The sequence below is a fragment of the Procambarus clarkii genome, chromosome 46 (assembly GCF_040958095.1).
Source record: "Procambarus clarkii isolate CNS0578487 chromosome 46, FALCON_Pclarkii_2.0, whole genome shotgun sequence".
NCBI lineage: Eukaryota > Metazoa > Arthropoda > Malacostraca > Decapoda > Cambaridae > Procambarus > Procambarus clarkii.
The window spans coordinates 2,219,121-2,230,310 of record NC_091195.1 but is presented as its reverse complement, the minus strand read 5'-3'; the positions used below and the strand labels follow the sequence as shown (position 1 = coordinate 2,230,310).

The 11,190-nt window shown below is 48.2% G+C and overlaps 1 protein-coding gene across 1 annotated transcript in view; it reads right to left on the bottom strand.

Annotated features, from left to right (window-relative positions):
- LOC123748186 (uncharacterized) overlaps positions 1-7,037 on the bottom strand; it is a 43,144-nt gene extending 36,107 nt beyond the window's left edge. Inside the window, exons 1-2 of the mRNA XM_069301647.1 lie at positions 3,745-7,037; positions 1,159-1,527 (exon numbers count right to left, since the gene is read on the bottom strand). Of these exons, the coding sequence (XP_069157748.1) occupies positions 1,159-1,527; positions 3,745-6,544 (3,169 nt within the window). The 5' untranslated portion in view covers positions 6,545-7,037. The remainder of the gene's footprint in view (positions 1-1,158; positions 1,528-3,744) is intronic.
- Between the last annotated feature and the right edge of the window lie 4,153 nt (positions 7,038-11,190).

The window sequence follows — 11,190 nt, the reverse complement described above, 5'->3', positions numbered from 1 at the left end:
TGCAGAGAAGGATGACGATAGTGGTGCAGAGGAGGAGGGTAGTGGTGCAGAGGAGGAGGGTAGAGGTTCAGGGGTGAAGGGTAGTGGTGCAGAGAAGGAGGGTAGTGGTGCTGAGGAGGAGGAGGGTAGTGGTGCAGAGGAGGAGGGTAGTGGTGTAGAGGAGGAGGGTAGTAGTGCAGAGGAGGAGGAGGGTAGTGGTGCAGAGGAGGAGGAGGGTAGTGGTGCAGAGGAGGAGGGTAGTGGTGCAGAGGAGGAGGAGGGTAGTGGTGCAGAGGAGGAGGAGGGTAGTGGTGCAGAGGAGGAGGTTAGTGGTGTAGAGGAGGAGGGTAGTAGTGCAGAGGAGGAGGAGGGTAGTGGTGCAGAGGAGGAGGAGGGTAGTGGTGCAGAGGAGGAGGGTAGTGGTGCAGAGGAGGAGGAGGGTAGTGGTGCAGAGGAGAGGGTAGTGGTGCAGAGGAGGAGGAGGGTAGTGGTGCAGAGGAGGAGGAGGGTAGTGGTGCAGAGGTAGTGGCCCACACCTGGCTACTCTCCCCACCCACACCTGCACATGAGAGGGAACACTAAAGCCCACATCTGGCTACTCTCCCCACCCACACCTGTACATGAGAGGGAACACTAAAGCCCACACCTGGCTACTCTCCCTCCCCACACCTGTAGATGAGAGGGAACACGGAAGCCCACACCTGGCTACTCTCCCCACCCACACCTGCACATGAGAGGGAACACTAAAGCCCACACCTGGCTACTCTCCCCACCCACACCTGCACATGAGAGGGAACACTAAAGCCCACACCTGGCTACTCTCCCTCCCCACACCTGTAGATGAGAGGGAACATGGAAGCCCACACCTGGCTACTCTCCCCACCCACACCTGTCTATGTCACACACTCATGCCAAAGAAAACTTATATCAAGTAAATCTAGCTTGTATGAAGCAAGACAATGTTGGGCTAAATATTGATCAGTGTTATCTTATAAGCAGTGAAGCTTGCTTAATGAATATTCTTGGTCGCTAAACGGTGCTCAAAGTTACTCAAGAAGCTTTATAAGTTCTTTAATTCATGACTTTTAATGTAAAAATATTTTTGAAACCACTGGAAGCACTGTGAATTAAACAACTGAGTTACAGATATTCACGTGTTAAAATGTAGTCAATACGTACAGGTGAATGGCTCGTAAGAGAAGTCCCGGAAACTACAGTGCAGGCGACTATACCCTCCTCTTGAGAAAGGACACAGCTGAGCCACCAGGCGGCAGCACCATTCTATGGCGGGGTCGTCATGAGTGTGGCGCCGCCAGATGGACAGGCTGAGTATCCTAGCCTGGTACTGCAGAGTGTCCAGGGTGTCCGGGTCCACGTAGCCCGTGGCGTCCAGGGTGTCCGGGTCCACGTAGCCCGTGGCGTCCAGGGTGTCCGGGTCCACGTAGCCCGTGGCGTCCAGGGTGTCCGGGTTCACGTAGCCCGTGGCGTCCAGGGTGTCCGGGTCCCCGTAGCTCCGTAGCGGGTTGCTCCAGGCGTCCAGGATAATGCCTGAAGACAGACACTGAGATACAGTCACTGTCGTTACTGTTATGTTCTAAGATATAACAAGAAGACATACTGAGCCATCCACTCACCTTACTGCTGGGTTTATTACCTGATGACAAGTCCGAATTTTGGACACTATTAATAGCATCTAAACTATGTATTAATAGCTTTTAAAAGCCACGGTCAAGGTCATCTATCAATTGTCAAGGTCATCTGTATCAATGGTCAAGGTCATCTGCATCATGGTCAAGGTCATCTGTATCAATGGTCAAGGTCATCTGTAGCAATTGTCAAGGTCATCTGTATCAATGGTCAAGGTCATAGTCAAGGTCATCTGTATCAATTGCCAAGGTCACAGTCAAGGTCATCTGTATCAATGGTCAAGGTCACAGTCAAGGTTATCTGTATCAATTGTCAAAGTCACAGTCAAGGTTATCTGTATTAATTGTCAAGGTCACAGTCAAGGTTATCTGTATCAATTGTCAAGGTCACAGTCAAGGTTATCTGTATTAATTGTCAAGGTCACAGTCAAGGTTATCTGTATCAATTGTCAAGGTCACAGTCAAGGTTATCTGTATTAATTGTCAAGGTTATCTGTATCAATGGTCAAGGTCATCTGTATCAATGGTCAAGGTTACAGTCAAGGTTATCTGTATCAATTGTCAAGGTCACAGTCAAGGTTATCTGTATCAATTGTCAAGTTTATCTGTATCAATGGTCAAGGTCATCTGTATCAATGGTCAAGGTCATCTGTATCAATGGTCAAGGTCATCTGTGTCAATGGTCAAGGTCACAGTCAAGGTCACCTGTGTCAATGGTCAAGGTCATCTGCATCAATGGTCAAGGTCATCTGTATCAATGGTCAAGGTCACAGTCATGGTCATCTTTATCAATGGTCAAGGTCACAGTCATGGTCATCTTTATCAATGGTCAAGGTCGCATTAGAAGGTCATATAAACTAAGTCAAGGTCACAGTGAAAGGTCATCTGGACCAAGTATCAAGGTCACAGGGATAGATGGATCACCTGAATTAAGGATCAAAGTTACGGAAGGTCTAATTAACCAAGGGATCAAGGTCACAGTAAAAGGTCATCTTGGACAGGAATTAGGTCACAGTGAAAGGTCATCTTGAACAGGAATTAGGTCACAGTAAAAGGTCATCTTAAACAGGAATTAGGTCACAATGAAAGGTCATCCTGAACAGGAATTAGGTCACAGTAAAAGGTCATCTTAAACAGGAATTAGGTCACAGTGAAAGGTCATCCTGAACAGGAATTAGGTCACAGTGAAAGGTCATCTTGAACAGGAATTAGGTCACAGTAAAAGGTCATCTTAAACAGGAATTAGGTCACAGTGAAAGGTCATCCTGGACAGGAATTAGGTCACAGTGAAAGGTCATCTTGAACAGGAATTAGGTCACAGTGAAAGGTCATCTTGAACAGGAATTAGGTCACACTGAAAGGTCATCTTAAACAGGAATTAGGTCACAGTGAAAGGTCAACCTGGACAGGAATTAGGTCACAGTGAAAGGTCATCTTGAACAGGAATTAGGTCACAGTAAAAGGTCATCCTGAACAAGAATTAGTTCACAGTGAAAGGAGATCTGTACCACGAGTCAAAGTCAAAGTGGTAAGTCATCTGAACCAAAAGTTTGGCGTCGCTAAATACTTCATGAAGTTATTCATGCACAAGAATATATACAGCAGCGGAATGTTTCGAAAATTTATTATTCATGGAGTAGTCGCCCTTAATAAGTCTATATTTGTAATCAAAGTAGAAGGTTCGTCACCCTTAAGGTGACTATAATTGTAAACAGTATAAGGTGTTTGTCGCTCTTAAGGTGGCTATATTTGTAAACAATGTTGGGAGCTTCTCGCCCTAAGGTAACTATATTTGTAAACAATATAAGGTGTTTGTCGCTCTTAAGGTTACTATATTTGTAAACAATATAAGGTGTTTGTCGCTCTTAAGGTTACTATATTTGTAAACAATATCAGGTGTTTGTCGTCCATAAGATGAATATATTTGTAAACAATATAAGGTGTTTGGTGATTATGTTTGTAAACAATATAAGGAATCTTTCGTCCATAAGGTTGTAAACATATATGTAAACAATGTAAATCTGAATTACTATATTAAACATGACGAATGAAGCCCTTTGCGTAATTTTGGTATTAATAAATAACCCTAAAAATTATGGTGGAAAATATGAATATTTACCAAGACGCTGCAGGTGAGGAAGGTGAGGCAGGTGACGGATGAGGATGGTCAGTTGCTGTGGTGTGAGGCGCAGGCCGAGGGTATTGAGGGTGTGAGGCAGGAGGGGTATGGCTGCCTCAGGCAAGCCACCACTAAACATCTCTAAGGTACACTTACTGCCGGGGACTGTCAGCCTCTCCAAACATTGTTTTAGTATATCACTTGTCTCTTTTCTGTCTAAACTATAGTGAAGATCTAAGGATATGGTTACCTTCATTTTTGCCAGCACTGACAGTGTAGACAGGCGCTGCTTTAGTTGGGGTGTATCCTTTATGCTTAGGTAAATGTTCTCAGGTGTCACCTTCTTAAGAACAAGCGGCAGGACAACACACGAGTCAACACGCTCTATTCTCCACCTGTGTTCTGTACGCAGCTTCTCACACACGGCTTGGATGACGTGCTCACTCCCGCGGGACTCTGCTACATGCTTCAACAGCTCGTCAGTCGAATTTTTAACCATCTTGCACAGGTCAATTATGTGAGTAATGAACCTGTGCTCTACTCCCCGGGCACACAGCACCCCGGTAGTGCTGACTAAAAAGTTCTGCCATCTGGGGCGCTTCATAAACTCTTGTAGCACGGCGCTAATATCAAACTTTGACCCTCTCAGGTGATCTCTCAAGGAGCGTTTTTCCTTACGTACAACATCCACCAAGAGGTCAATGATTATAGACCTGTCCCCTGACACTCGGTGTGATGCTGGATCACCTCGGTCCTGCTCAGCCCTCAACAAGAGATCGACCAGCCCCCTGCTGGCACAATACTCCTGGTACCTGGCGTGAAAATAGCCAATCACCCACACCACAACATCCACCAAGAGGTCAATGATTATAGAGCTTTCCCCTGACACACGGTGTGATGCTGGATCACCTCGGTCTTGCTCAGCCCTCAACAAGAGATCGACCAGCCCCCTGCTGGCACAATACTCCTGGTACTTGGCGTGAAAATAGCCAAACACCCACACCACATTTAGGCCCCGACGGTAGCTGGTTCTTGTGAAATAGTTGGACAAGACCTCCTCCTGCGGCAGTCCCAGAGTGTCACACTTCTCCCTAATCTCCGCTTCCGTCTCCGGCCAAAGGTCGTACTCCTGCCTCAGGACCCCTCTTAAACTAATCTCTTCAAAGAACAACAGAAACTGGTCACATTTTCCTTTGGGGTCCACCACATGTTTGGCTGTGAGTCTGGACACCAGTTTACTGGTTATGAAGTCATGAATCTTCTCGTAGACTTGAGTGTTTGTGGTGAGGTTGTTAAATTCTTCTGGAGCCTCGACACACAGCAGCGCCAACAAGGTCAAGGTGAGTGGAGTGTTGAGGTACTCACCCAGGAACTGACTCATCTGCTCCAGCCGCTGGGTAAACCTCCCTGTGATGACACTCCGTTGGCACTCTTCCTCCACCAGCACCTTGATGGTTCTCTCGGCGAACTCCACGCGACGTTCTGGAGTGATGCCCAAGACGAGGATGTTGCAGCGAGGTCTGGTGTCTGGGACGAGCTGTGACAGTTGTTGGTCCCACCCCGGCCGTGTGGTTATCACCAACCTCACATCCTTGCCAGGCAGGTGCAACAGCTCCTTCACCAGCCTTCCTGAATGGTCGTTGACCTCGTCGTAGCCGTCAATCAGGACTAATATATTTAAGCTCAAGATTATCTCCTTAAACAGCTGGAAGTCAGCACCAGAATCACTAAGTGCTAGAGGCAGCAACTGGCGGAGGAGATCATCGAAGGTATTAAGATGTGAGTCCCTGCACTGTACATAGAAAACGAGGTCCACAGTGCCCAGGTGACGTATGGCAGCAGGGTCCTCTACCCACTTCTCGAGGATGAGCTTGAGTAAAGTTGTCTTGCCTATACCACCTTCCCCCGTCAGGAGGACACACTCAGGGACTCTTCCGTCCTCTCGTCTCATACTCAAGATGTCTTCATAGTTTATATCCTGACCCTTGGCAGCGTGGGAGGGTCTTGCCCCTATGACGGGATCTTCAAGGAGTCGTAGTCGTGTAAAAGCAAGACTTGGGTTGTAGTTAATGTTGAGGAGGAGCCAGGGTGCGGGAACAATCTGGTACAGCAGTTTATACCCGTCAGTTAGCTCCTGCTTGCTCATCTGCTTAACCTCTTCTGGGATGTGGCTTTTGAACATCTTAATCTCCTGGCGGAGCTGTGGCAAGTACGCCACATCTGAGGGATCCAGTGGCTCTCTGACCTTCGCTAGCAGATCACCAATATACTTGGTGACATCTCTGGTCACGTGGTCCACATCCTGGCTGTTTGTCCCACACCGGACGCCGGCCTCAGCCAGCATCTTAGCCAATAAGTCACTGAGCTCCGTCAGTGTTGACGTAAGATCTTGCTCTGACATTCCCACATTATCATGGGCCAACGTGTTTCGGTGTTGCTTCAGGCTGTAAATGAGGTGTTCAAGTGACGGTCCCTGAGGCCCTGGAGTGGTCCACGTGGGGTCATTCATCTCAGCCAGACCGCACACACGTTGCAGGAGTTTATAAAACAGGGTGATGTCAAAAGTAGCCGCGTCAGGGGAAGCTTCGAGTTTATCCCTCTGGTGAGCATCGAAGACACGCCTGTACTGAGCATTGGTGTACCCCAAGTCCTGAGTGAGGTAAGTCACTACTGGGAAGGTGCCCCGGTACGACCACATAAACACACTTGCTAGCGCGTCTCGTCCTGCCTTAGTCACAGCCAGTCCATACCGCAGTCTGTTCACATCTTCCGGTTGGATAACAGGACTCGAGGCCGCCATATTGGGCCGTATGATTCTCACCTCACATAACTGTTGTCAAGTTTCACACAAGCAGTAAATGTCCCACGCTGGTTTTGTTATTATATTATGTTTAAAAACATTACATTGTTTCTCACTGTCGGAGACGGGCAGCTTGTTAGGCTTGTGTGGGCCTTCCTAAGCCAACGACAGACCTTCCTCAGGATGCATCCCTCAACAGTTGACTAATTTCCAGGTTAATGTTTACTGCTAGGTGAACAGTGGTATCAGGAGGCTGAGTATCTCACACTGCCAGGGAATCAAACTCGGATGTAATCGGTGATGATCCGATTTCTCTAACCATAATACAGTCACTTAATTGACCAAAAATATAAGTGATTTCCAAATAAACCAAATTTTACAAAATGTGTTCACATGTTAATGCAATATTCGGTTCCAGCTTTATTTGTTATTAACAATTTGTTCTTTAACTAGTTAATTTCTTCTGTCTTTATACTCTTCAGAATTCTGTCATCTGGAAGAACAATTTAACGTTATTAAAACAAGATGTTAGTGTTAAACATTGGGTCAGAAATACATTTTTGAGATCACTAAAACAAATAAAATTCCAAAGTCTGCCTCCTGCATTTTGTTATATTTTATAACTTAAAACTTGTCAATATTTTGACCTAACTCCTGTGATCATTGTGGTGTTGGCTTCTGGTTTAGGTAGAGTAATGGTGCTCATTTTCTCACACAGAAATATACGGTGTAGCATTTAGTAATGTTATTCTCTGCCTTTATCTTGTTCTTGTAAGGACCTATTTAGATTATGCAGTTCAGTTTGGTCAACATACAATATACTGGACATAATTTAACTTGAACCCGTAAAGAGAAGAATGACAAAGTTGATCTCAGGAATTAGAAATCTCCCTTATTAAGAGAGATTAAGGAAGCTATGTTTACACATTCTTCGGAAAGTATAGTTGATATTATTGATGTTGTCAAAAGGATGAAAAGTTATGTCGAAGGTAGTAATAATAAGTTGTTAACTATATCAACACAAAATAGAACAAGAAATGATAAATCTGTATCAATAAAAAATAATGTCTGCTTCTCTGTCAATGCGAGCTAGAAGACCCTACTCAGGGAGCTAGCCTCACCTAATTTCTAACAGTAATTCCTGCTGGGTATGTGCCCAACAGGGAATAGAATATATGTAGGGAGTACAACTTTAAAGAGTACCAAAGCTACCCCCCTACCACGAACATTGCTATATCATATTAATTAGGCTTTGAATTATTCATTTATTTTCTTGCAAGGGTTCCCAGCTGAGCTTCTGTGTAGATCGCCCTCTCCCCCTCCGCTCTCTTGTGGACAATATTCACAGTATAATGTTAACAACTTACATGGAGTTTACTACAAGTAAACTTCCGTCCTCTGAGAGTCTCTTATAGGAGCAATGATGGCGGGCCGCGTAGAGGCTCATCATATAAAATGGCCGCCTAGAGGTACATAAAATGGCCGCCTAGAGGCACATAAAATGGCCGCCTAGAGGCACAGAAAATGGCCGCCAGGAGGCACATAAAGGGCCGCCTAGAGGCACATAATGGGCCGCCTAGAGGAACATAATGGGTCGCCTAGAGGCAAATAAAATGGCCGCCTAGAGGCAAATAAAACGGCCGCCTTGAGGCAAAAAAAAAATGGCCGCCTAGAGGTTCTTAAAATTGGCCCCATAAAAGCCCATAAACGGGTCGCCTCGAGGCACAAAAGAGGCCGCCTTGAGGCACATAAAGGGGCCGACTAGAGGCACACAAAAGGGCCGCCTAGAGGCACATTAAGGGCCGACTAGAGGCACATAAAGGGGCCGCCTAGAGGCACATAAAGGGGCCGCCTAGAGGCACATTAAGGGCCGACTAGAGGCACATAAAGGGGCCGCCTAGAGGCACATAAAGGGCCGACTAGAGGCACATAAAGGGGCCGCCTAGAGGCACATAAAGGGGCCGCCTAGAGGCACATAAAGTGGCTGCCTAGAGGTACATAAAGGGCCGCCTAGAGGCAGATTAAGGGCCGACTAGAGGCACATAAAAGGGCCGACTAGAGGCACATAAAGGGGCCGCCTAGAGGCATATAAAGTGGCCGCCTAGAGGCACATTAAGGGCCGACTAGAGGCACATAAAGGGGCCGACTAGAGGCACATAAAGGGGCCGCCTAGAGGCACATAAAGGGCCGCCTAGAGGTACATAAAGGGCAACCTAGAGGTGAATAATGCGGCCGCCTAGAGGCACATAAAGGGGCCGCTTAGAGGTACATAAATGGCCGCCTAGAGGTACATAAGGGGCCGCCTAGAGGTACATAATGAGGCCACCTAGAGGTACATAAAGGGCCACCTAGAGGTACATAAAGGGGCCGCCTAGAGGCACATAAAGGGGGCCGCCTAGAGGTACGTAAATGGGCCGCCTAGAGGTACATAAAGGAGCCGCCAAGAGGCACATAAGGGGGCCGCCTACAGGTACATGAAGGGGCCGCCTAGAGGAACATAAAGGGGCCGCCTAGAGGTACATAAAAGGGCCGCCTAGAGCCACATATAAGGGCCGCCTAGTGGTACTTAAAAGGCCACATAGAGGAACATAAAGGGCCGCCTAGAGGTAGATAAAGGGGCCGCCTAGAGGTACATAAATGGCCGCCTATAGGTACATAAAGGGCCGCCTAGAGGCATATAAAGGGGAGCCTTGAGGTACATAAAGGGCCGCCTAGAAGTACATAAAGGGGCCACCTTGAGGTACATAAAGGGCTGCATAGAGGCACATAAAGGGGCGCCTAGAGACACATAAAAGGCCGCCTAGAGGCACATAAATGTCCGCCTAGAGGTGCATAAAGGGCCGCCTAGAGGTACATAAAGGGCCTCCTAGAGGCACATTAGGGGCGCCAAAAGGCACATAAAGGGCCCGCCTAGAGGTACATAAAGGGGCCACCTAGAGGTGCATAAAAGGTCGCCTATGGGTATATAAAGGGCCGCGTAGAGGCACATAAAATGCCGCCTACAGGCACATAAAGGGCAGCCTAGAGGTATATAAAGGGCCACCTAGAGGTACATAAAAGGCCGCCTTGAGGTGCATAAAGCGCCGCCTAGAGGCACATAAAAGGCCGCCTTGAGATACATAAAGGAGCCGCCTAAAGGTACATAAAGGACCGCCTAGAGGTACATAAAGGGCCGCCTAGAGGTACATAAAGGGCCTCCTAGAGGCACATAAAGGGCCGCCTAGAGGTATATAAAGGGCCGCCTAAAGGCACATAAATGGCCGCCTAGAGGCACATAAAGGACCGCCTAGAGGCACACAAAGGGCCGCCTAGAGGCATATAAAGGGGCCGCTTAGAGGTACATAAAGGGCCCGACTAGAGACACATAAAGGGGCCGCGTAGAGGCACATAAAGGGGCCGTTTAGAGGCACATAAAGGGCCGCCTAGAGGCACACAAAGGGCCGCCTAGAGGCATATAAAGGGGCCGCTTAGAGGTACATAAAGGACCGCCTAGAGGCACATAAAGGGGCCGCCTATAGGTACATAAAGAGGCCGCCTAGAGGTACATAATGGGGCCGTTTGGAGGCACATAATGTGTCGCTTGGAGGCACATAAAGGGCCGCCATGAGGCACATAAAGGGCAGCTTGGAGGTACATAAAGGGCCGCTAGGAGGTACATAAAGGGCCGCTTGGAGGTACATAAAGGGCCGCTAGGAGGTACATATAGGGCCGCGTGGAGGTACAAAAAGGGCCGCTTGGAGGTACATAAAGGGCCGCGTGGAGGTACATAAAGGGCCGCCAGGAGGTATATAAAGGGCAGCTTTGAGGCACATTAAAGGGCCGCCTAGAGACACATAAAAGGCCGCCGATAGGAACATAAAAGGCCGCCTATAGGAACATAAAAGGCCGCCTGGAGGTATATAAAGGGCCACATGGAGGTACATAATGGGCCGCCTAGAGGTGCATAAGGGGCCGCCTAGAGGCACTTAAAGGGCCACATGGAGGTACATAATGGGCCGCCTAGAGGTGCATAAAGGGGCCGCCTAGAGGTACATAAAGGGCCGCCTAGAGGTACATAAAGGGACCTCCTAAATGCACATAAAGGGCTGCCTAGAGGCACATAAAAAGGCCGCCTAGAGGTACATAAAGAGGCCGCCTAAATGCACATAAAGGGCTGACTGGAGGTACATAAAGGGGCCGCTTAGAGGTACATAAAGGGCCGCCTAGAGGTACATAAAGAGGCCGCCTAGAGGCACATAAAGGGGCCGCCTAGAGGCACATAAAGGGGCCGCCTGGAGGTACATAAAGGGGCCGCTTAGAGGTACATAAAGGGCCGCCTAGAGGTACATAAAGGGGTCGCTGAGAGGTACATAAAGGGCTGCCTAGAGGTACATAAAGGGCCGCCTAGAGGCACATAAAGGGCCGCCTGGAGGTACATAAAGGGCCGCCTGGAGGTACATAAAAGGCCGCCTAGAGGCATATATAGGGGCCGCTTAGAAGCACTTAAAGGTGCCGCTTAGAGGTACATAAAGGGCCGCCTAGAGGTACATAAATGGCCGCCTGGAGGTACATAAAGGGCTGCCTAGAGGTACATAAAGGGGCCGCCTAGAGGTACATAAAGGGCCGCCTAGAGGTACATAAAGGGCCGCCTAGAGGCACATAAAGGC